Genomic DNA, 25,549 nt, shown 5'->3' with positions numbered 1-25,549 from the left:
ATTCTAAAACATGATTTTTTGCAAATATTAATATATCTGGTCAAAATGTTGGTCAGGTTAAATAAAACAAACTTTTTAAATAGTAAACACAAAAAAATGTAATGAATCCACTGTAAATAAACTTCAGTTCAAATGTAAAAATTCACGCATTCATTAATGGATTCCCATTTATCTAGCAGCAAGTTAAGAACATACCGTTTGGTAAAGTCATCTATAAATATTGAGAATTATCTTACATATTGTAAAAACAAAGGTCATAGTTTACTTTTCTCAAAACTTCGTTCAAGTAATCACAAACAAAAAATTGAAAAATTGGTAGAAAAAACACCATGAGACCCGGGGTAGAAAAGGTCTTCAGCAACCCATGCTTGCCGTCATATAGCTGGAATATTCCTGAGCGCGGCGGTAAACAACAAACCATCCAACCTTTGAATGATTTGCCAATTGATCAATGATTATTAACACCTCATTCACACAGGAACTTTTCTAACTCAACTCACGTTGATCGTGTCGGCCATTTTGACGTCCTGCACGTGACAACGCACTGTCACTGTGACTTACTGAAGTAGTTCTCAACAAACTGCAAAAAAGGGTTTCTGCAGAACAGTGAGAATATTCACGCTCATTTCATCTCTCGTTTTGAGGAACTACTTTTTTCAAGGACATATTTGGTATGTCGCGACCGGGGATCGGACCCTGGACCTTCCGCTCTCCGGGCGGACGCTCTACCACTAGACCACGGAGGAGGTCAGATTTGAATTAGATACCATATCGGTGAACGTAAAGTGTCTTTGGAAAGCTCTAATATTTAGCTGATAAGGAAGAGAATTTATGGATGTCAACTTCGGAGTAAGTATATGAATATATACTCCGAAACGTTGTCTTCCTCATAACAAAGAAGTTGACATCCATAGATTTAAGTATATACTCCGAAACGTTGTCTTCCTCATAACAAAGAAGTTGACATCCATAAATTCTCTTCATTATGTGTATCACTTCTAAATGCCTTTCAAAGACTTAATGCGAGTTCATGGTTTATCAATGATAAAACGAACAGGACTGTACATAATTTTCAGTTCAGCTTTCATACCAATATCTGATCCTTTCTAAGGTAACAATTTTCATCTTTTATTTCATCAAATTGCATCCTGGATTGTCTTCAAAAGCATAAAACGATATGCCGGGATATAACCTGATTTATATACACACTTCTCAGACCCGTGAAGATTCCGGGGTAGAATATGTCTTCAGCAACCGTAAAAGGTGACTATGCTTGTCGTAAAAGGCGACTGAGGCGACTGAGCTGGGTGGTCAGGCTCGCTGACTCGGTTGATGCATGTCATCGATCCCAATTGGGTGGATCGATGCTCATGATATCAAGCACTGGTAAATGAACATATACATTTAGTTTATATATGACATGCTTCAGTTCACTAGCTGACTGACAAAACATTGAAACATTCATTTTTGTTCTGTTGCTGAAACAAAAACACAACTCTGATAATGTCTAAATCTCTCTGACCCGTGAAGATCCGAGGTAGAAGAGGTCTTCAGCAAACCATGCTTGTCGAAAGAGGCGACTATCGGGATCGGGTAGTCAGGCTAGCTGACTTGGTTGATACATCGTATCCCGATTGCGTGGATCGATGCTCATGCTGTCAATCACTGGCTTGTCTGGTCCAGACTCGATTATTTACAGACCGCTGTCATATAGCTGGAATATTGCTGAGTGCGGCGTTAAACAACAAACCAAACCAAACCAAACCAGTAGAAATACTTTCTGATCCCTATCTGGCTCAAGGCCACGATCTCAAGCTGTTGGTTCCCGTCTATATCGAGCTGTCTATGTACTCCTTAGAACTATTATAACCTCCAACACTGTACCACTTAAAACCAAACAATGACGTGGGTAGTCGCTGTGTGTCTGGGGCTGTTGTTGCCCCTGGGTCACTCCAAGACAGTCCACATCTACGTTAGCCCCAAGGGCTCAGACGGGAACTCAGGGTAAGCACTCGCGTACTTTTGTTCTTTGTCAGAAACTGACACAGATGAACTTAGTGTTTTATGATTACAATGTCAATATCATATTCAAATTCAAATTGTAATTTCAATATGAAATTATATTTATATGGCGAGAATGGTTTCAAGGTATAAACAACAAACTATTGTGGAATATTTTTGTTTTTTTGTTTGGTTGTTGTTTAACGCCGCAATAGTCCAGCTATATGACGGCGGTCTGTAAAATAATCGAGTCTGGACCAGACAATCCAGTGATTGACATTATGAGCATCGATCCTCGCAATTGGGATCGATGACATGTATCAACTAAGTCAGCGAGTCTGACCACCCGATCCCGTAAGTCGCCTCTTACGACAAGCATAGTCGCCTTTTACGGCAAGTATGGGTTGCTGAAGACCTATTCTACCCCGGAATCTTCACGGGTCATGGTCGTAATACAAACCTCTAGATAATATAAATGTCAACGCCAGAGAATAACCAGTCTCGATTATAAGCATCCATTGCATGTAAAAAAGTCAAACTAGTGGTGCATGGATCACTGAAAGTCACTTATGATACCAGGGGTCCGCGTAGTAGTGCTCCTGCCATGACACAATCAAGTCCTGACCAGACAATCCAGAGATAGTGGACCAGACAATCCAGAGATAGTGGATCAGACAATCCAGAGGTGGTGGACCCGACAATCCAGAGGTAGTGGGCCAGACAATCCAGACATAGTGGACCAGACAACCAAGAGATAGACAATCCAGCGATAGTGGACCAGACAATCCGGAGATAGTGGACCAGATAATCCAGAGATAGTGGACCAAACAATCCAGAGGTAGTTGACCCGACAATCCAGAGGTAGTGGACCCGACAATCCAGAGATAGAGGACCAGACAATCCAGAGATAGTTGACTAAACAGTCCAGTGATAGAATAACGCTTTTCCTGAAAGAACTGTGCATTTGTCCCTTCCATCAGAAATGTACATTGTTTGACGAGAAACAAGTCAAATAATTCACTTGTGACCATAACCAGATCTACCAATCTAGTGTAAGTGTGAGTGAGTGAGTGAGTGAGTGAGTGAGTGAGTTAGGTTTAACGCCGCTTTTTAACAATATTCCAGTTATATCGCGGCGTGTCAGCTTAATGTGGAAGGAAAGCCCCAAGTGATGCAGGTCTTAGACGTTTACCACTTCAGCACGGGTATGGTGCTGACAAACCTAGAAACATAATCGGGTCGAGTCGGGATTCGAACCCACAATCATAGGTTTCTGGCGTGCCCAAGGGACGCAACCCTACACAGCGAATCGCGGCGCCTCAAACGACTGGGCCACACGTGCCCCCATCTAGCGTAAAGATACTCATCAGTTATAATGCCAACAAACAAGCCCTCTCCTCATTACATACACCTGTTTAGTGTACACCCCACCCCCATCCAGTATCCACTAACTGTGTTAATGTACCCAGGTTGGATGCGTCCCACCCGGTTGCCACCCTGGACAAGGCCAGGCAGTTACTGGACAGCAGTGGCATCAAGGACAACAGTGAGTAGGTTCTGCAGCTCACCTTTCAGAATGTTGTGATCTACACTCATGGACATCAGTAAGTGCCTTCTCCCGTCACGTTCATATTATTGTTTTCTTTCCTCATGATAATTCGTCGTCAACATTTGTTAGTGAAGATATGTTTTAGAAGTTTTCTTTGTTTGGAATGAGATAAAAGGATTGAGATATACGTGGTGCTAACTTTATTCCTTCCACACCTTCTCTTCCTGCAGCGGTGTACGTGGAGCTGATGGGAGGCTACCACAACCTGCAGTCCACCCTACACTTCACCCACCCCTACTCCCAGCCTGTCACCTTCAGAGCCTACCAGGACCAGGAGGTCCACGTGGTGAGTGGGGGCACACGTGCTGAGTTGGGAGGTCCGCGTGGTGAGTGGGAGGTCCGCGTGGTGAGTAGAGTCACATGTGGGGTGGGTGGGGAGTTCCGCGTGATGAGTAGAGTCACATGTGGGGTGGGGAGAGGTCCGCGTGGTGAACGGGTACGTCCACTACATTAATGGAGGTCCAAATATTGCGTGGAGAGGTCCACTGGACGAATGGGGAGGTTTAAGTGGTGACTGGACAAGTTCACTAGACGGGAGATGGGGAGGTCTAAGTAATGTGTGGGGAGGTCCACGAGAAAGGTGGAGAGGTCAAAGTGATGAGTGAGGAGGTCCACCTGGTAACTGGAAGGTCCAAGTGGCGAGTGGATAGTTTCACGTGTTGATTGGTGGGGCACACGTAATGAGTGTGGAGATTCACGTGGTGAGTAGGCAGGTCCGAGTGGTGAGTAGGCAGATCAGAGGGGGTAGTGTCCACATAGCTATTATAGACGTCCTAAACCCTACGCTAGATCAGTTACCAAGGTTAGCGGTTACAGATTCAAGGCTTACATGAACAAATTAACATTATAAATTACAATTTTCAGAATCAAAGTTAACAAAACAGTTTCCCTTCACCAAACACCAAACATGATGAACAATCAACAATAATACCTACGGTACATCTATGTAAATTAATAACGTTGCATAATAACATCAATAACAAACATAATTCAATAAGGATTTTTTCAAAAATGCTACCTGTTATGATGTCACCAGACAGGAGGCAAGCAGATTTCAGCGCACATGTTTACCCACGTGACAGACAGCAACGTGCTGAATATGCTGCCACCAAATTCAAGGTCAAAGGTAAATATACCTGTCTAGCCATGTCCGTTTACGTACTGATAGAAAACATCATAATTTTCATAACCATTGGGGCATTTTGTACTTAGAACTGATTATCTCAGTGAGCTGGATGCTGAAAATTATCAGCAGCATTTATATGACGCTGTATGATAGACGCTGTCGGGAAAGTGGTTACATAAGTACATAGGCCATGTTTTTTTCTGAACAGAGGAGACATTTAATGTTTAGGACTCACAACGAATAGTGAGCGCGTGTGTGTGTGTGTGTGTGTGTGTGTGTGTGTGTGTGTGTGTGTGTGTGAAATCTGAGGCAAAATGTTTTTGCCAGATGTGGTTGAAACAAATTTTGCTCTTCGTTAAGTCAAACAAACGGAGGGACAATATGTTCACAGTAATCCCAGTTGAGTTGCGACCTATTTGCTAAGATCAACTCGACGTGGCTTCTGGTGGAAACTGTGTTGGTTTTTAAGCCTCAGCCTGGGGAGTAAATAACGACATTCCCTGGAATTTATACAGACATTGAATTTACACATCACTGTATAATTGTAACAGCGTTCAAACTTCAGTTATGTGTCACCCACTTAACTCATCAATATGTATCTCAGATACAATTCGGAAGTTCTGATCAAATGGTATGTGGTACTCTGCTCCAGTACCTCTATTCTATTTCAGGTGATGCAGTTGCACCTACCTAGTGCAGGCGTCACCGACTATGGCAAGATGTCAAACTTTGGCTTCTACCGCTCCAGGATCTCATGGCTGGAGATCTTCATCAACGGGGAGCCATCCAGACTGGCCCAGTACCCTAATGAGGTAGGAAGGGAGAACCAGATTGGCCCAGTACCCTTATGAGGTAGGAAGGGAAAAACAGATTGGCCCAGTACCCTAATGAGGTAGGAAGGGAAAAACAGATTGGCCCAGTGCCCTAATGAGGTAGGGAGGGAGAGCCAGATTTGCCCAGTACCCTAATGAGGTAGGAAGTTAGAGCCAGATTGGCCCAGTACCCTAATGAGGTAGGAAGGTAGAGCCAGATTGGCGAAGTACCCGAATGAGGTAGGAAGGTAGAGCCAGATTGGCCCAGTACCCTAATGAGATAGGAAGGTAGAGCCAAATTTGCCCAGTACCCTAATGAGGTAGGAAGATAAAACCAGATGGGTCCAGTATCCTAAAGAGGTAGGAAGATAAAACCAGATTGGCCCAGTACCCTAATGAGGTAGGAAGATAAAACCAGATTGGCCCAGTACCCTAATGAGGTAGGAAGGTTGAGCCAGATTGGCCCAGTACCCTAATGAGGTAGGAAGGTTGAGCCAGATTGGCCCAGTACCCTAATGAGGTAGGAAGGTTGAGCCAGATTGGCCCAGTGCCCTAATGAGGTAGGAAGGTAGAGCCAGATTGGCACAGTACCCCAATGAGGTAGGAAGGGATAAACAGCTAAGCTCGCCCAGTACCCTAATGATGTAAGACGGGAGGGGCAGATTTGGCCCGTTACACTAATGAGGTAGAAACGGGGAGAAGAATGTCACAGTACCCTTATGGGGTAGGAAGGAGGAGCTAAACTGCTGGGCAAAAGAAAGTGTCCACCCATGTTTGATGGTGACCAAAAAGGAAACAGACAAGAAATGGTAAATCGACGGTTATGTATTTGATACGGGTATCATTGGCGATAGTACATGCATCCTATCAATGGGTATCCCACCACAGTTAGGATAACAGTGGAGTGTGAATTATACGTTCTTTTGCCCAGCAGTCTGTATTGGCCAAGTACCGTATAAGGAGGGAAGAACAAGACAGCAAGACTTGGTCCAGTACCAATATTAGAAAGGAGAGAGATGAAACAGTTTGATCCAGTTCCCTACTGAGTATGAGATCCAGAGAGAGATGAAACAGTTTGATCTAGTTCCCTACTGAGTATGAGATCCAGAGAGAGATGAAACAGTTTGATCTAGTTCCCTACTGAGTATGAGATCCAGAGAGAGATGAAACTGTTTGATCTAGTTCCCTACTGAGTATGAGATCCAGAGAGAGATGAAACTGTTTGATCTAGTTCCCTACTGAGTATGAGATCCAGAGAGAGATGAAACAGTTTGATCTAGTTCCCTACTGAGTATGAGATCCAGAGAGAGATGAAACAGTTTGATCTAGTTCCCTACTGAGTATGAGATCCAGAGAGAGATGAAACTGTTTGATCTAGTTCCCTACTGAGTATGAGATCCAGAGAGAGATGAAACAGTTTGATCTAGTTCCCTACTGAGTATGAGATCCAGAGAGAGATGAAACTGTTTGATCTAGGTCCCTACTGAGTATGATATCCAGAGAGAGATGAAACAGTTTGATCTAGTTCCCTACTGAGTATGAGATCCAGAGAGAGATGAAACTGTTTGATCTAGTTCCCTACTGAGTATGAGATCCAGAGAGAGATGAAACAGTTTGATCTAGTTCCCTACTGAGTATGAGATCCAGAGAGAGATGAAACTGTTTGATCTAGTTCCCTACTGAGTATGAGATCCAGAGAGAGATGAAACAGTTTGATCTAGTTCCCTACTGAGTATGAGATCCTGAGAGAGATGAAACTGTTTGATCTAGTTCCCTACTGAGTATGAGATCCAGAGAGAGATGAAACTGTTTGATCTAGTTCCCTACTGAGTATGATATCCAGAGAGAGATGAAACAGTTTGATCCAGTTCCCTACAGAGTATTAGATCCAGATCGGCGTAGGATCCTATCAAAAGCATACTCCCTGTATCCATACCAATTGTCGCAATACATTGAAGGAAAAACATGCTTAATGACAACAGTGCCATTTAAAGTCTATATACATAAAGAAGCAGGATGAATGTTTTTGGATTGTTGAAGACTTTGATAAATCTTAGCTTGAAAAGCTAGTTTCGACAATTTAGGTGAAACATGTAGCATGAACCATATGGTATCTACCTTGAAGCAGTATAAATCGTCTCGCTAGTAATGCACATATATATTTTGAATGCTTTGATAAGCATACCTCGAAATTAAATATTGAACATAGTTTCTCGGGCAAAAGTGAGTGAGTGAGTATGGTTTTGCGCCGCTTTTAGCAATATTCCAGCAATATCACGGCGGGGGACACCAGAAATGGTCTTCACACATTGTACCCATGTCGGGAATTGAACCTGAGTCTTCGGCGTGACGAGCGAACGCTTTAACCACTAGGCTACCCGACCGCCCCTTCTCGGGCAATAACTCAAAATGTACAGTACACACTCTTATGTCTTTCAGAAATTCCTGAACGTCGACTCTGTTCCTGGGGGCAGGCGTGGCAAGGTCTTCACCTACAGCACGTCCGAAGACTCCAGATGGGTGCACGAGAAAGAACCATGGGCTTACGGCTTCTGGTAACCTTCAGAAATACTTATACAGTAATAATGAAGCAACATAAAAGGCAAATGAAGTTGGTGTTATGGAATCAATGCAGTTATGGATAATATTCAAATTCCGTTATTGCCAGCCCGGATAGGATGTGCATTGCATAGGATAGGGTTAGATGGGCTGTGGTCAAATTGAGTCTCGGGTGAGGCACTGCTATAACCCAGTTATATCGCGGCGTGTCAGCTTAATGTTGGAGGAAAGCCCCAAGTGATGCAGGTCTCAGATGTTTACCACTTCGGTGAAACCCACGAGCACGGGTATGGTGCTGACAAACCTAGAAACAAAATCGGGGCGAACCGGGATTCGAACAACCATAGGTTTCTGGCGTGCCCAAGGGACGCAACTCTGCACAGCGAATCGGGGCGACTTAGACGACTGGGCCACCCGTGCCCCCCACATGTTAAAGAATGGGCCAGGTCTTGATAAGGCGTGTTGCGTTGCGTTGCGTTGCGTTGCGTTGCGTTGTGTGCGTTATGTAACATTTTCAAAGTTAAACGAATTTACAACCACAAATTAATTCACCGAAGTATAAAGTATGTATCTCAAAGTATAGAATTACCAGTGTTGCTGTTTGTACAGGTACTGGAGCTGGGCGGACGACGCTGCCAGTATCAGCCACATCGACACTCACAAACATCAGATCACACTGGCAACTGACACACACTACGGACTCAGAGTAGGTCAGTAGAGTTGAGATCTGGGACGTTTTAATCCCCGGCGCATTATTATATCTTTTGTCCTTCAATCAAAATGTTCGGTGAGTGACATCTCCCTGATATGTCTGCAACATCGGTCAGTTTTGTACATCTTCAGAGAGCCATAAGTTGTCTTCTAAGACAGATCTTTCTGTTCCATATTTGTCTCTCAGTTGTGGTTGAGCACGATAATAGTCACTGCCTGTGCGTTTTTAGCAGAAGATGTGAGTTCTGTTTTCTTCATTTTTATTCGGGGGAAATAGCATGTCCGTACGTCCGCCGTTTTTTCCTTGATGCCCCCCACCTGAAACTTTACAAATATATCAGTTTGGTCCTTAACTACTGCCTTTTGCTTTTTCGATATATGTTTGCTATTTGCAATGAAACAAACAAGGAGAAAAATCTCCACATCTCTTCCCCATATGATTTTAAAACTTTGCATATCAGCCACATTGGGACTTTATAATCTTATGCGCATGCGGACACAGTCAAAAGTTTAGGTGCCTCCATATCTGAAATTATATCAGACAGGTTTCTTATGTATGATAACCAATTTTGGTGCTTTTATCATTAAACGCACATTTCTTATGAAAAACAACTTCACAACTGGTGCCAATCTTGTTTGGGGATTTCAAGTGTTTGTTTTCGTAAAGTAAGTTGCTGTACAGGTTTGCTTCAGAGTCCCTTCACTTTGTATCAATCTTCATGAATCTTTTCATAAAACAACCATAGTCAATATAGACAGTGGGAATACTCTTAATCTATTCATGCACGACTTAGAAAGATTTAGACACTATCAGAGTTGTATTTTTGTGTCAGCAACAGAGTGAGTGAGTATGGTTTTATGCTGCTTTTAGCAATGTTCCAGCAATATCACGGCGGGGACACCAGAAATGGGCTTCACACATTGTACCCATGTCGGGAATCAAACCCGGGTCGTCGGCGTGACGAGCGTAGGCTTTAACAACAAGGCTACCCGACTGCCCCTTTTCAGCAACAGAACAAAAATGAAAGTTTCAATGTTTTGTCAGTCAACTAGTGAACTGAAGCATTGCCTTATATAAACAAAGTATATATGTTTATTCTTTTTATTTACTGTTGCCCTCAGAAAAAGAGATTATTACAATTATACAGATTAGATCAAGGGTTTGGTCTTTGCTCTGAACATGCAATATATATCCCACAAATTATGTTTACGAGATATAGTTGGCATAGGGGACTGCACATTCAGTCCAAAATATTTTTCAGACAAGTTCTACCTATCACTTTTAGTATAGTGGACTCAGAAAAAAAAGATTATTACAAAGCTACTGGCTCATACCTGGACATAAACATAAAGAACTATTCAATTCTGCCCAGGTCATTACAACCCGGCCCATCTGGCCTATGCTGACAATCAGGGTGGTTACTTCCGGGTATTCAACATGCTCTCAGAGCTGGATCAGCCGGTGAGAAAAAACTTCCTCTTTCCCTTCCTCCCCCTACGCGAGCCTCTGTAAAAATACAGTTTATTGTAACTTACAGCCGCCAATCATATGTAGATCCTTTAGTCTTGACGCACACGATGTAGGAAAACACCTTTTTCAAGTGATTGTCCGAAATCATTATCTCGTCAAATTATGCCTCGTATTATCCTCCTCTACAGGGAGAGTACTATATGGACCGATCCAATGGCAACCTGTACATCTGGCCCAACACAAGGACGGGCACCTTGGCCTCCTCTGACATCATCACCGTGTCTCTCATCAACGACTGCATCAGGCACGTGTTTCTTTATCAGTCTTAGTCAATTATGAAAAGGGTGTGAAACAGTCTCAACACAATAAACACGCTCAAAAAAGTCTCCAATGGCAGAAGCAGTAGCAATAAAATTCAACTTTTCTTAATCCAAGTCATGAATTAATTATTAGTGCAGATTTATAAAAGAAGAAACGTTGTACTTTATGGTTGGTTGGTTTGTGTTTTGCGCCTCACTCAGCAATATTCCAGCTGTAAATTATCGAGTCTGGACAAGACAAGCATGGGTTGCTGAAGACCTATTCTACCCCGGATCTTCATGGGTCTGTATTTTATGGAGCAAATACTGATTTCATTCATATAATAATGACGAATAATGCATCCATATAAGTTTAATCCCTATTTTGCCTTTTACACCTCATGGAATCTCTTTCAGCAAATTTTCGATATTCGTAAGTTTTAGATTTGATTCCATTTTCAATCAAGCTCGATCAAGAATGTCAAAATGTCAGTATACCACGTTTATCTTACTTCTCTGGCAGCATGGATCAAGGAGTGGGAAACCTCAATTTCGAGGGGTTTACTTTGGAGGCGTGTCGCCACGAGGGCATCACGGGAAGCAATCTACACAACATCAACGTTCAGAACATGGAAATAAAGAATATGGGTGAGACATAGCTGCGAGAATATGTGAATATATTGTTACAATGACAATACCCAGGTAAACTCAAATATACCGCATACTCGCATAATGTTACTGAAACATGGTACTTGGTTACTGTCCTTCTGTCTGCATCGTCTTTATTCTACTTCATTAACTGTCTTTTCTTTTCATATTTTACATCCTCAGGTTCGTATGGCGTCCATTTTCCCGGAAGTAGCCATGTCACAGTGTCCCAGTGTGACGTCCATTACACCAACGGAGGCGTCTCCGTCAGCGGTAACTATACAACTCAAAATAGTAAAATATCCAAACTCTTAAGGGGGTGGTGATTTAGCCTGGTGGTCAGACAAGCGCATCACGTCGGAGACCCGGGTTCGATTACAACATGGGTAAAATGTGTGACGTCTACTTCTGGCGCCACTGCATGACACTGCTAGAATACTACTAACAGCGGCAAAAAAACATACTCGTTTAATTCTTTTACTGAACTATGATATCTCGTAGGACGTAGGACCTGTGAAGATCCGGGGTAGAATAGTTCTTCAGCAACCCATGCTTGCGATAGGCGACTATGCTTGTCGTAAAAGGCGACTTAAGGGATCGGGAGGTCAGGCTCGCTGACTTGGTTGATACATGTCATCGATCCCAATTGGGGGAATTACAGTATCATTGTGAACATATTGCTTTGTTTTGTATACAGGTGGCGATCGGAAGAAGTTAACGCCCTCTGGCAACGTGGTCGAAGACAATCATATTTGGAAGTTTGCCCGTGTCGGGGGCGTTGGTTACAACGCGGTTTCTATCGGCGGCGTTGGCAACGTGGTCCGTTACAACCACCTGCACGACGGCCAATACACAGGATTGATGTGGGGGGTATGTCTATCGGCATCATCAAAATCTTGTTTGCGTGTATCAAAAACAACCTTGTAAATGATCTGTCACTTGAAACCCTACATCAAACCTTCTAAAGGTAATAGACCCGTGAAGTTCCGGGCTAGAATAGGTCTTCAGCAACCCATGCTTGCCGTAAAAGGTGACTATGCTTGTCGTAAAAGGCGACTAACGGGATCGGGTGGTCAGGCTCGCTGACTTGGCTGATGCATGTCATCAATCCCAATTGCGTGGATCGATGATCATGATATTAATCACTGGATTGTCTGGTCCAGACTCGATTATTTACAGACCGCCGTCATATAGCTGGAGTATTGCTGAGTGCGGCGTTAAACAACAAACCAACCAACCAACTACTCGTCGCTGTAACCAACAAAAAAGAAGTGAGCAAAGCTCACATAGCCCCGTTATCCCCGCTGGTCAACAACAAATAGTAAATAGTTTGTTAATTAATGAAATATTTCATATTTCTAACTGATTTTAACTTGAATGTTTTAAAAACTAAGATTGAGTTCCAGTGACAATTGACCCGGATGTTTCCATGAAAACAGCAAAAGAGAAAACTTTCAGAATCTTATAGAAGATAAAAAAAACAATCATAGTGGTTAATGTAGCAAGTTTGCTGAAGCTAGGATACATAATATTGTAAACATGGATCGTACAAAAACTACCCAAAATTTATGTTTCACCATGATTCCATGGAAACGGCAAAAATTAAAAAAATCAGAATCTTCAAACTAACAAAAGGCACAAGTACTCATTGTGGTAAATGTGTGTAGAAAGTTTGGTGAAGCTAGGGTGCATGGTTAAAAAGATATGGGCCGTACAAAACACCCACCCTAAAAGTTTAAGTTTCTTAATGTTTCCATGGGAACGGCAAAAATTTAATAATTCGGAATCTTCAAACTAGCAAAAGGCACAAGTACTCACTGTGGTTAATGTGTGTAGAAAGTTTGGTGAAGCTAGGGTGCATAGTTAAAAAAATATAGGCCGTACAAAACACCCACCCTAAAAGTTTAAGTTTCTTAATGTTTCCATAGAAACGGCAAAAATTTAAAAAATCAGAATCTTCAAACTAGCAAAAGGCACACGTACTCATTCTGGTAAATGTGTGTAGCAAGTTTGGTGAAGCTAGGGTGCATGGGTAAAAAGTTATGGGCCGTACAAAAGCTCGGATGGAAGGACGGACGAACGGAACACTATATACCCCCGATTTACTTCGTAAACGGGGTTATAAAAAGCATACACGATTCGCTACTTTTAACAGAGATTTCGTATGATTATGGAAATAGTTCTATCTCTTTCATCTCACTGCCACAAATTTAAAACAGGATGTTTTCGTCTTGATCTAGACATTGTCGTGAGTTTCTGTGCAGATATTGTAATCATTAATTGCTCCGCTCACACACGCTGCATCATATGAGTTTATAAACTAGGTTCTGATTGACAGGGTAACGACAACATAATGGAGTACAACCACATTCACCATATGTGCGCGAACAGCACTGATTGTGGTGCAGTGCATTCTGGCAGAGACTGGGCCGCAGTGAGTAAGACAATACATCTATTACCTATTCTATAGTGTGTTTTCAATTGAGAAAGTAATAAGTTATTGCCACCCAAATATTCTAATTATTACCTTGTATGCCTTTAACGAATTTCTATGTTTTTTCGTGTTGCCTGATTACCCGGGTTTAATCACTGAGCACCAAAACATGAGGGTCGTGGTTAGCAGGGTTTTTTCACAACGACTTTTCCATGAATCTCTTTTCATGATAATGATGTAACTGAAAAAAGCATGATTGCGCTTATACGATTTTATCTGCAGCGTGGCAACGTGATACGATACAACTACATCCACAACGTTGTGAAGAACATGCCGGGGGCAGAGAACAGAGGCATCATGCTGGACGACCAGTACTCCAGCGTCACCATCGAACACAACGTCTTCTACCAGGTAGACATTCATCATTCATTCATTCATACTACTACTACCATTGCTGCTACTACTACTACTACTTCGGCTTCTACTTCTACTACTACTACTACTACTAGTAGTAGTAGTAATAATAATAATAATAATAATAATAAAGGGAGGGGGTGGATTGATTAATGTGGAGGCTCTTCATGATAGAATTGTTTTGTGCACTTTTGCACACATTTATTTGTCTGGTGATACTTTTGTGAAACATGTCAAGACTGATGAAAACAAGGCATTCCACAGTTTTCTGAAACGAGCCAAGGATGTGGGACATAATCTCAATGTCAGTGTTTATTAAGTTGATAGTTCTGATCTGCTGGACTGTACAGAAATAAGTGTCAACTAAGGGAAATGCCATATCAAATCGGACCAGACTCAGTTTTTTCAAGGAGAGGCTATTTGAACCACCACTGCATCGAGTTTATGTGCAGTGTGTTGAGAAGATCAGAAACCCTGAAGAGTCCTTCGCTTGGTTGAGGTCGGCTGGCCTGAAAAGTGAAACAGAACGCTTTCTGTTTGCTGCTCAGGACCAGTCACTTCCCACTCGAAACCGTCAATGTGTGATTTTGCATCAAAATGTAAATATGAAATGTAGATTGTGTAATGAATTTAATGAGACTGTCCAACACATTGTCAGTGGATTCCAAGCTTTGGCACAAACACAGTATCTTAAACGACATGATGGAGTGGCTCGATCATTTTATTTCCGTCTTCGTCATGCTTGTGATTTTGACACAGAGGTCCATCCATGGTACGACCCAGAATATGTAGAGGGCGTCATGGAAAATGATAAATACAAAATTCTTTGGAATATGCCCGTATACAGCCTCAGACATATCCAGGCCAACAGACCTGCTGATCTTGTCCTTTTTGATAAATCCAATGAATTCATTATATTATTGAACTTTCTGTCCCTTTTTACACCAATGTCATTGACAAGATTCAGGAAAAACATGGCAAATGTGCTGACCTGTCGAATTGTCACGCTTGCATCCCAAGTACCAAGTTGTTCGACTCACCATTGTTCTCGGTGCCCTAGGTTTAGTTCCTCCAAATCTGTTGACTGACATTGGGAGAGTACCCGGGTTTGCCGCCAGGAATACGGCGCTTCTGACAATCTGGGTAATGCAGAAGCCTGCAGTGTTGGGGAGTCTTCACATTCTCCGAAAAGTTCTGGATGGGTTCGACTAGGAAGCGCTTCCTGAGAGAAGTCCCATTCGCTGTCTGGACTGGATCACCCAAACCTTCTTTCTGTAAATAATAATAATAATAATAATAATAATATTTCATTTCATTACAGAACCAATACCACGTCAACATTGGGGGTGGCCGTGACAACATCATACGCTACAACGTCTTCTACGATGCCGTCAACTACCCCATCAACGTGGACGGCCGTGGTCTCAATCACAATAGCAACCAGGCGACGCTCTTTAACACTATACAGGTAATCATAGCAATGTCCCTTCACATCCCACATCAAGACGAGGTCGTTTAACGAAGATGTCGTATTGGCCACAGCCGTTTTACACACGAATATCTGCTTAAGACAGATGAGGACGAACCTCCTAAGTGTATCCCTTGTGATGAAAGGTTCACCGTCAAGCATATATTGCTTGACTGTGTGGACTTTGCAATCGCAAGGGATTCACATTATCCAAGCGTAAATCTTAAAGATCTCTTTTCCCGTGTCAGCGGACATCTTATTATCAGCTATTTGAAAGAAATATGTCTCCATAATAATTTTTAAATATGTATCTGAATAAATAAATGCTTGTTTTTAAATTTGGTGTGATGCTATTAGCAATTGACATTATTGAAGGCTCTGTCCAGGAGCGTAAAAAAAGTGTCCCCCCTTGTGACACGTCATCCTATCATAATCGATGTCAACCAGTGTGTTTTAATATTGACAAATATTATGCACAACCACCTGTAGCTAAAGTGATAACGTAAATCCTGCTGGGGTATCATGCAGGAAGCCGAGGTACTGAAAGCCCCCATGAGGTGACCAAGCTGTGGTTAATGGTGGCCTATAACCCCTGTTTTAAAACTGTATTATAATGTTATGCTCAAATGTTTCATAAATTGTTTTTTAAATATAGTATGCATAGGTCTTCAGCAACCCATGCTTGTCGTAAAAGGCGACTAACGGGATCAGGTGGTCATGCTCGCTGACTTTGTTGATGCATGTCATCGTATCATCGATGCTCATGATGTCAATCACTGGATTGTCTGGTCCAGACTCAATTATTAACAGTCCGCCGTCATATAGCTGGAATATTGCTGAGTGCGGCATAAAACAACAAACCATCATCAAACAACCAAAGAGAAGTCGCGGATCTCAAGACTTTGTCTTTTAGTCCTATCCCTACACAAGCAAGCCGTGGTCAGACAAGTACCCTAAACTGGCCTCCATCAAGTCCAATCAACCTATGGCACCTATGGGTAAGAAAGAAACCCTCATTGATGAGGTATTACTCCTACTTTATCCCTGGTCATTCCAATAATGTGTCATGCAAATTATTGTATATGCAGAATTGTTTTCTTTTCCCTAGCCACAGCCATGACAAACCACTTAACGTTTCAAAGATACAAATTTATTTGACTTTGTCATTGTCTGTTACATACAATTTTGTTGCTCATAATCTTATTTGTTTAGATAATTATGCAAATTTGTTCATAACCTTGGCACGTATTCCTACTGGAACCCAACTTAACTAACTATTGTCTCTAATGAATAAAATTAAACATAAGGCTTATTTTCATCAAAAGCATTTAAAAGAATCCACTCTCTGAATAACTCTGTTGGTGGGTTGGGAGAGTGAGAAAGGATGGAGAAATTTACCTATATCTTTATTATTACTTCTAAGAATATCTAGCTATCTGATTAAATCATTCGTGTAAAAAAAGCATACGGTCGGCTAGCCTATACGGACATCATGACGTCATCCACTTGTCACGTCATCATTGATCCTGTTTACATTTTGAGTTTCCATGAGGAACACAATGATCTGATAGTGTAACAAATAATATTTCCCCGATAATAAGTCTCTCTACTTGTGAACGATCTGATAGTGTAACAAAACATATTTCATCGAAAATAGGTCTCTCTACTTGTGAACGATCTGAGAGTGTAACAAAACATATTTCATCGAAAATAGGTCTCTCTACTTGTGAACGATCTGATAGTGTAACAAAACATATTTCATCGAAAATAGGTCTCTCCACTTGTGAACGATCTGATAGTGTAACAAAACATATTTCCCCGACAATAAGTCTCTCTACTTGTGAACGATCTGATAGTGTAACAAAACATATTTCATCGAAAATAGGTCTCTCTACTTGTGAACGATCTGAGAGTGTAACAAAACATATTTCATCGAAAATAGGTCTCTCTACTTGTGAACGATCTGATAGTGTAATAAAACATATTTCATCGAAAATAGGTCTCTCCACTTGTGAACGATCTGATAGTGTAATAAAACATATTTCATCGAAAATAACTCTCTACTTGTGAACGATCTGATAGTGTAACAAATAATATTTCCCCGACAATAAGTCTCTCCACTTGTGAACGATCTGATAGTGTAACAAAACATATTTCATCGAAAATAAGTCTCTCTACTTGTGAACGATCTGATAGTGTAACAAAACATATTTCATCGAAAATAAGTCTCTCTACTTGTGAACGATCTGATAGTGTAACAAAACATATTTCATCGAAAATAAGTCTCTCTACTTGTGAACGATCTGATAGTGTAATAAAACATATTTCATCGAAAATAAGTCTCTCTACTTGTGAACGATCTGATAGTGTAACAAATAATATTTCCCCGACAATAAGTCTCTCTACAATTGAACACAGTGATCTGAAAGTGTAACAAAACATATTTCATCGAAAATAAGTCTCTCTACTTGTGAACGATCTGATAGTGTAACAAAACATATTTCATCGAAAATAAGTCTCTCTACTTGTGAACGATCTGATAGTGTAACAAAACATATTTCATCGAAAATAAGTCTCTCTACTTGTGAACGATCTGAGAGTGTAACAAAACATATTTCATCGAAAATAAGTCTCTCTACTTGTGAACGATCTGATAGTGTAACAAAACATATTTCATCGAAAATAAGTCTCTCTACTTGTGAACGATCTGATAGTGTAACAAAACATATTTCATCGAAAATAGGTCTCTCTACTTGTGAACGATCTGATAGTGTAACAAAACATATTTCATCGAAAATAAGTCTCTCTACTTGTGAACGATCTGATAGTGTAACAAAACATATTTCACCGAAATAAATCTCTCTACTTGTGAACGATCTGATAGTGTAACAAAACATATTTCATCGAAAATAGGTCTCTCTACTTGTGAACGATCTGAGAGTGTAACAAAACATATTTCATCGAAAATAGGTCTCTCTACTTGTGAACGATCTGAGAGTGTAACAAAACATATTTCATCGAAAATAGGTCTCTCTACTTGTGAACGATCTGATAGTGTAATAAAACATATTTCATCGAAAATAGGTCTCTCCACTTGTGAACGATCTGATAGTGTAACAAAACATATTTCATCGAAAATAGGTCTCTCCACTTGTGAACGATCTGATAGTGTAACAAAACATATTTCCCCGACAATAAGTCTCTCTACTTGTGAACGATCTGATGGTGTAACAAAACATATTTCATCGAAAATAAGTCTCTCTACTTGTGAACGATCTGATAGTGTAACAAATAATATTTCCCCGACAATAAGTCTCTCTACAATTGAACACAGTGATCTGAAAGTGTAACAAAACATATTTCATCGAAAATAAGTCTCTCTACTTGTGAACGATCTGATAGTGTAACAAAACATATTTCATCGAAAATAAGTCTCTCTACTTGTGAACGATCTGATAGTGTAACAAAACATATTTCATCGAAAATAAGTCTCTCTACTTGTGAACGATCTGAGAGTGTAACAAAACATATTTCATCGAAAATAAGTCTCTCTACTTGTGAACGATCTGATAGTGTAACAAAACATATTTCATCGAAAATAAGTCTCTCTACTTGTGAACGATCTGAGAGTGTAACAAAACATATTTCATCGAAAATAGGTCTCTCTACTTGTGAACGATCTGATAGTGTATCAAAACATATTTCATCGAAAATAAGTCTCTCTACTTGTGAACGATCTGATAGTGTAACAAAACATATTTCACCGAAATAAATCTCTCTACTTGTGAACGATCTGATAGTGTAACAAAACATATTTCATCGAAAATAGGTCTCTCTACTTGTGAACGATCTGAGAGTGTAACAAAACATATTTCATCGAAAATAGGTCTCTCTACTTGTGAACGATCTGAGAGTGTAACAAAACATATTTCATCGAAAATAGGTCTCTCTACTTGTGAACGATCTGATAGTGTAATAAAACATATTTCATCGAAAATAGGTCTCTCCACTTGTGAACGATCTGATAGTGTAACAAAACATATTTCATCGAAAATAGGTCTCTCCACTTGTGAACGATCTGATAGTGTAACAAAACATATTTCCCCGACAATAAGTCTCTCTACTTGTGAACGATCTGATAGTGTAACAAAACATATTTCACCGAAAATAAGTCTCTCTACTTGTGAACGATCTGATAGTGTAACAAAACATATTTCATCGAAAATAAGTCTCTCTACTTGTGAACGATCTGATAGTGTAACAAAACATATTTCATCGAAAATAAGTCTCTCTACTTGTGAACGATCTGATAGTGTAATAAAACATATTTCATCGAAAATAAGTCTCTCTACTTGTGAACGATCTGAGAGTGTAACAAATAATATTTCCCCGACAATAGGTCTCTCTACAAGTGAACACAGTGATCTGAAAGTGTAACAAAACATATTTCATCGAAAATAAGTCTCTCTACTTGTGAACGATCTGATAGTGTAACAAAACATATTTCATCGAAAATAAGTCTCTCTACTTGTGAACGATCTGATAGTGTAACAAAACATATTTCATCGAAAATAAGTCTCTCTACTTGTGAACGATCTGAGAGTGTAACAAAACATATTTCATCGAAAATAAGTCTCTCTACTTGTGAACGATCTGATAGTGTAACAAAACATATTTCATCGAAAATAAGTCTCTCTACTTGTGAACGATCTGAGAGTGTAACAAAACATATTTCATCGAAAATAAGTCTCTCTACTTGTGAACGATCTGATAGTGTAACAAAACATATTTCATCGAAAATAAGTCTCTCTACTTGTGAACGATCTGATAGTGTAACAAAACATATTTCACCGAAATAAATCTCTCTACTTGTGAACGATCTGATAGTGTAACAAAACATATTTCATCGAAAATAGGTCTCTCTACTTGTGAACGATCTGAGAGTGTAACAAAACATATTTCATCGAAAATAGGTCTCTCTACTTGTGAACGATCTGAGAGTGTAACAAAACATATTTCATCGAAAATAGGTCTCTCTACTTGTGAACGATCTGATAGTGTAATAAAACATATTTCATCGAAAATAGGTCTCTCCACTTGTGAACGATCTGATAGTGTAACAAAACATATTTCATCGAAAATAGGTCTCTCCACTTGTGAACGATCTGATAGTGTAACAAAACATATTTCCCCGACAATAAGTCTCTCTACTTGTGAACGATCTGATAGTGTAACAAAACATATTTCACCGAAAATAAGTCTCTCTACTTGTGAACGATCTGATAGTGTAACAAAACATATTTCATCGAAAATAAGTCTCTCTACTTGTGAACGATCTGATAGTGTAACAAAACATATTTCATCGAAAATAAGTCTCTCTACTTGTGAACGATCTGATAGTGTAATAAAACATATTTCATCGAAAATAAGTCTCTCTACTTGTGAACGATCTGAGAGTGTAACAAATAATATTTCCCCGACAATAGGTCTCTCTACAAGTGAACACAGTGATCTGAAAGTGTAACAAAACATATTTCATCGAAAATAAGTCTCTCTACTTGTGAACGATCTGATAGTGTAACAAAACATATTTCATCGAAAATAAGTCTCTCTACTTGTGAACGATCTGATAGTGTAACAAAACATATTTCATCGAAAATAAGTCTCTCTACTTGTGAACGATCTGAGAGTGTAACAAAACATATTTCATCGAAAATAAGTCTCTCTACTTGTGAACGATCTGATAGTGTAACAAAACATATTTCATCGAAAATAAGTCTCTCTACTTGTGAACGATCTGAGAGTGTAACAAAACATATTTCATCGAAAATAGGTCTCTCTACTTGTGAACGATCTGATAGTGTAACAAAACATATTTCATCGAAAATAAGTCTCTCTACTTGTGAACGATCTGATAGTGTAACAAAACATATTTCACCGAAATAAATCTCTCTACTTGTGAACGAGCTGATAGTGTAACAAAACATATTTCATCGAAAATAAGTCTCTCTACTTGTGAACGATCTGAGAGTGTAACAAAACATATTTCATCGAAAATAAGTCTCTCTACTTGTGAACGATCTGATAGTGTAACAAAACATATTTCATCGAAAATAAGTCTCTCTACTTGTGAACGATCTGAGAGTGTAATAAAACATATTTCATCGAAAATAAGTCTCTCTACTTGTGAACGATCTGATAGTGTAACAAAACATATTTCATCGAAAATAAGTCTCTCTACTTGTGAACGATCTGATAGTGTAACAAAACATATTTCACCGAAATAAATCTCTCTACTTGTGAACGATCTGATAGTGTAACAAAACATATTTCATCGAAAATAAGTCTCTCCACTTGCGAACACAAATGATAAATTCGTCACATGTGTCACAAGCGGGGTGTGCGGGTTTTTCTATGTTTGTCTGTTTGTTTGTTCGTTGTTTAACGCCGCACTCAGCAATATTCAAGCAATATGGCGGCGGTCTGAAAATAATCGAGTCTGGACCAGTGATTGAGCATCGATCTACGCAACTGAGACACGATGATATGCCGCAACCAAGTCAGCGACCCTGACCACCCGATCCCGTTTGTCGCCTCTTACAAGCACAGTCGCCTTTTGCGGCAAGTGTAGGTTTCTGAAGACCTCCTCTTCCCCTGAGTGAGTGAGTCAGTTTGGTTTTACGCCGCTTTTAGCAATTTTGAACCTACAGTCTCGTGGTGTACAAGCCCAAGTGACACACGTAACTCATAGTGTGCAGCAGACAAAATACCCAGGTTCGATTCTGCTGACGACTACAATTTGCGTAGCCCAGTCTTGGGTGTTCCTGAAATATTTGAATTCTGATAAATGCGTCGTGTAACCTCACTCACTCTCTGTGTCTCTTGCATCAAGGCAATCAGATCTACGATAACGCCTACTACAACAAGCGTGGACCGAATGTCGTTGAATACCATGGCTCTGGTCTTGACAAGAAGGAATACTTTGACATTCATGATAACTTCAGGGTAAGCCCTCGTCTTTGTTGTACATCAGAAATTGTACCAATTGCAATGCAGATATATAAAATGATCCTGTATAATTATCCTTAATTTGTTTAATCTTTTTTGCATTGTTCAATATTAATGACACTGATTTTGATTCTAGGCCAATCCTGCTGATTTTTGGTCGCCTCGGGAATATGACTTCCGGTTCCGGTGTTCAGCAGATTCCTGGGCCAGACTAAAGTCAGTTCCCCAGCCTATTGATATAGATGCTGTAGGACCACGCCAACCCACGGGACCTAGATATAGGCAGAAAGGTAGTGAGAGTGTGACCCGTTTCAACGTATGCTGGCACATTAGAAATATTTGTCATAACACAGGTATACCTGTTATCTTCCTATTTATTACAAACACTATGAGACCCGTGAAGATCCGGGTTAGAATAGGTCTTCAGCAACCCATTTTTGTCGTAAGAGGCGACTATGCTTGTCGTAAAAGGCGACTAACGGGGATCGGGTGGTGAGGTTCGATGACTTGGTTGATGCAGGTCATCGATCCCAAAAGCATGGATCGATGCTTATGATGTCAATCACTGGATTGTCTGGTCCAGATTCGATTATTTACAGACCGTAGTCATATAGCTGGAATATTGCTGAGTGCGGCGTTAAACAACAAACAAACACTATGACCATCAAAGAAAACGTGAAACTTGCTCATTTGAGGACATTTTAAATATTCTATGCTGGGTTGTTGCTTTTTTTTCACAAAAAATCTTTTCGTCACCAAATGCTTCAAAAGGTAATTTAAGCTCTGTTGTCTTTTCCCCTCATCCGTGAACACTCGGGGTAGAATAGGTCTTCAGCAACCCATGCTTGCCGTAAAAGGCGACTATGCTTGTCGTAAAAGGCGACTAACTGGATGGTTGATGCATGTCATCGATCCCAATTGCTGGGTTGATGTTCATGATGTCAATCACTGGATTGTGTGCTCCAGACTCGATTATTTACAGACCGCCGTCTTATAGCTGGAATATTGCTGAGTGCGGCGTAAAACAACAAACCAAACCAAACCAAATCATATAAGACCCACATTTGTCATTCATAATGCTGTTCACAGAAAGAACATTTTAGCTAACTTTTTGAACGGTTCTATTACAGCTATCCCACAGCATCACAGCACGTCACATCCGGCTTCATGCGACGGATCTATCATTGGATAATGTCCACGTAGGTCTTTACAAAAATTGTGTACAAGACGACGTGCGTGTTTGTAATAATGTGAATAAAGCTTCAGACATACTGTTGGTTGGTTAGTTTTTTAACGCCGCACTCAGCAATATTCCAGCTATATGACGGCGGTCTGTAAATAACAGAGATAATTGATAAAAGCGATAAAACTTCCATATTCATAAGCATTTTCGATTAGCGACTTACGATTCCGACTATGGCATGATGTTTATGATTTACTACGAAATTGTGAGTGAGTGAGTATGGTTTACATTGCTTTTAGCAATATTCCAACACTATCAAGGCGGGAGCACCAAAAATGGGCTTCATACATTGTACCCATGTCGGGAATCTAACACGGGTCATCGGCGTGACGAGCGAACGCTTTAACCACGAGGCTACCCGACTGCCCCACTATTAAATAGTGATGATACCAGGTGTTCGCGTAAAGGTGATACTGTCCCACCGTCACAAACACATGCAAAGGCAATTAAATGTTCACCTAAAAAACGGGAACATGTCTACCATAAAACTTTAGAAAACTTTGATGAACCCTTGAATGTTGTAACCTTGATCAGGTAGAAGAAGCATGCTCGATTGTACCTCAGAAGTTGTGAAATGTAGACTCCAAGGGCTGGAACTGCAGGTCGACATGAAGGAAAGGTTGACTGTTGGAAAGTGTGAGTGTGAGTGAGTTATAATCTTACATCGCATCGGCATTATTGCAGCCATATCGCGATGAGAACAAGTTTATTATTATACAATTCCTGTCGTCAAGGGACAGTAAAACGGTAAGGTAAATATCACAGTGTAGACATAATACAAACCTGAGCCATATTAAAACAAAGAAGTTTTCAGTCAGTTGTTTAATAGAAAAATAAAACCAGGCTATAGACCACTGGCAACCAAACTTTAAACTAGACTACCTAACTGGGGATCATGGGGACTTACAGCGCTTTTGCTTCCTGCATGATTCCCAGCAGGATTTATGCCATCACTTTGGTCACGAGTGGTTGTACGAAATATTAACCAATATTAAAAAATTAAAACACAATCAAGGAATTAAAACACTAGTTGGTATTAATTACTTCAATATAGATGGACTCATGTGCCACTGTCAGGGGGACCATAATTTTACACTACTTTAACCCCGAGTGGCACCACCTTCATACATCTCAATTGACAATAATATCCAATTATTCTAAAACAATTCAAAATTTATCTAATAATAGTATTTCTTTTAAAAATCCGAGAATTAAATGAGCACTGATATTATAAAAAAGTTCTTTTAAAGATGGAAGTCACCCCTATTGTCACACAGTCTTGTGGAGAGTGTTTTGTCACTCTGAAGCTTGCATAGATCTAAATATGAGACAGATGAGGCGGTCTCACTGGTCTCCATTTTTTCTAGTTCAGTGGTAGGGAATTGTCTATTTGATGGAGACTGAACCATATCAGATCATCGATATAGGTCTTCAGCAACCCATGCTTGCCGTAAAAGGTGACTATGCTTGTCGTAAAAGGCGACTAACGGGATCGGGTGGTCAGGCTCGCTGACTTGGTTGATGCATGCCATCGATCCCAATTGTGTGGATCGATGCTCATGATATCAATCACTGGATTGTCTGGTCCAGACTCGATTATTTCACAGACCGCCGTCATATAGCTGGAATATTGCTGAGTGGTTGATGCATGTCATCGTTTTTCATCTTGTCAATCAGTAGATTCTCTGGTCTATACTCGATTATTTACAGTCCGCTGTCATTAGGCTGTATTATTGCCGAGTGCGG

At 40.3% G+C, this 25,549-nt stretch overlaps 1 protein-coding gene across 1 annotated transcript; it reads left to right on the top strand.

The window, feature by feature from the left end:
* Positions 1–1,868: 1,868 nt before the first annotated feature.
* On the top strand, positions 1,869–23,821 carry LOC139456541 (uncharacterized). Its single transcript, XM_071238311.1, has 19 exons — positions 1,869–2,004; positions 3,471–3,547; positions 3,781–3,896; positions 4,647–4,736; positions 5,408–5,548; positions 7,988–8,103; positions 8,717–8,817; positions 10,192–10,280; positions 10,478–10,593; positions 11,112–11,236; positions 11,420–11,509; positions 11,934–12,106; positions 13,575–13,670; positions 13,953–14,081; positions 15,406–15,552; positions 16,466–16,550; positions 22,445–22,557; positions 22,697–22,850; positions 23,691–23,821. Exons 1-19 carry the CDS (start codon positions 1,901–1,903, stop codon positions 23,750–23,752), a joined length of 2,124 nt encoding a protein of 707 aa, XP_071094412.1. The 5' UTR covers positions 1,869–1,900; the 3' UTR covers positions 23,753–23,821.
* Positions 23,822–25,549: the final 1,728 nt, after the last annotated feature.

The sequence above is a fragment of the Haliotis cracherodii genome, unplaced genomic scaffold (genome assembly GCF_022045235.1).
Source record: "Haliotis cracherodii isolate W230 unplaced genomic scaffold, xgHalCrac1.p SCAF_11, whole genome shotgun sequence".
Lineage (NCBI taxonomy): Eukaryota > Metazoa > Mollusca > Gastropoda > Lepetellida > Haliotidae > Haliotis > Haliotis cracherodii.
This window is presented reverse-complemented; position numbering and strand designations above follow the sequence as displayed.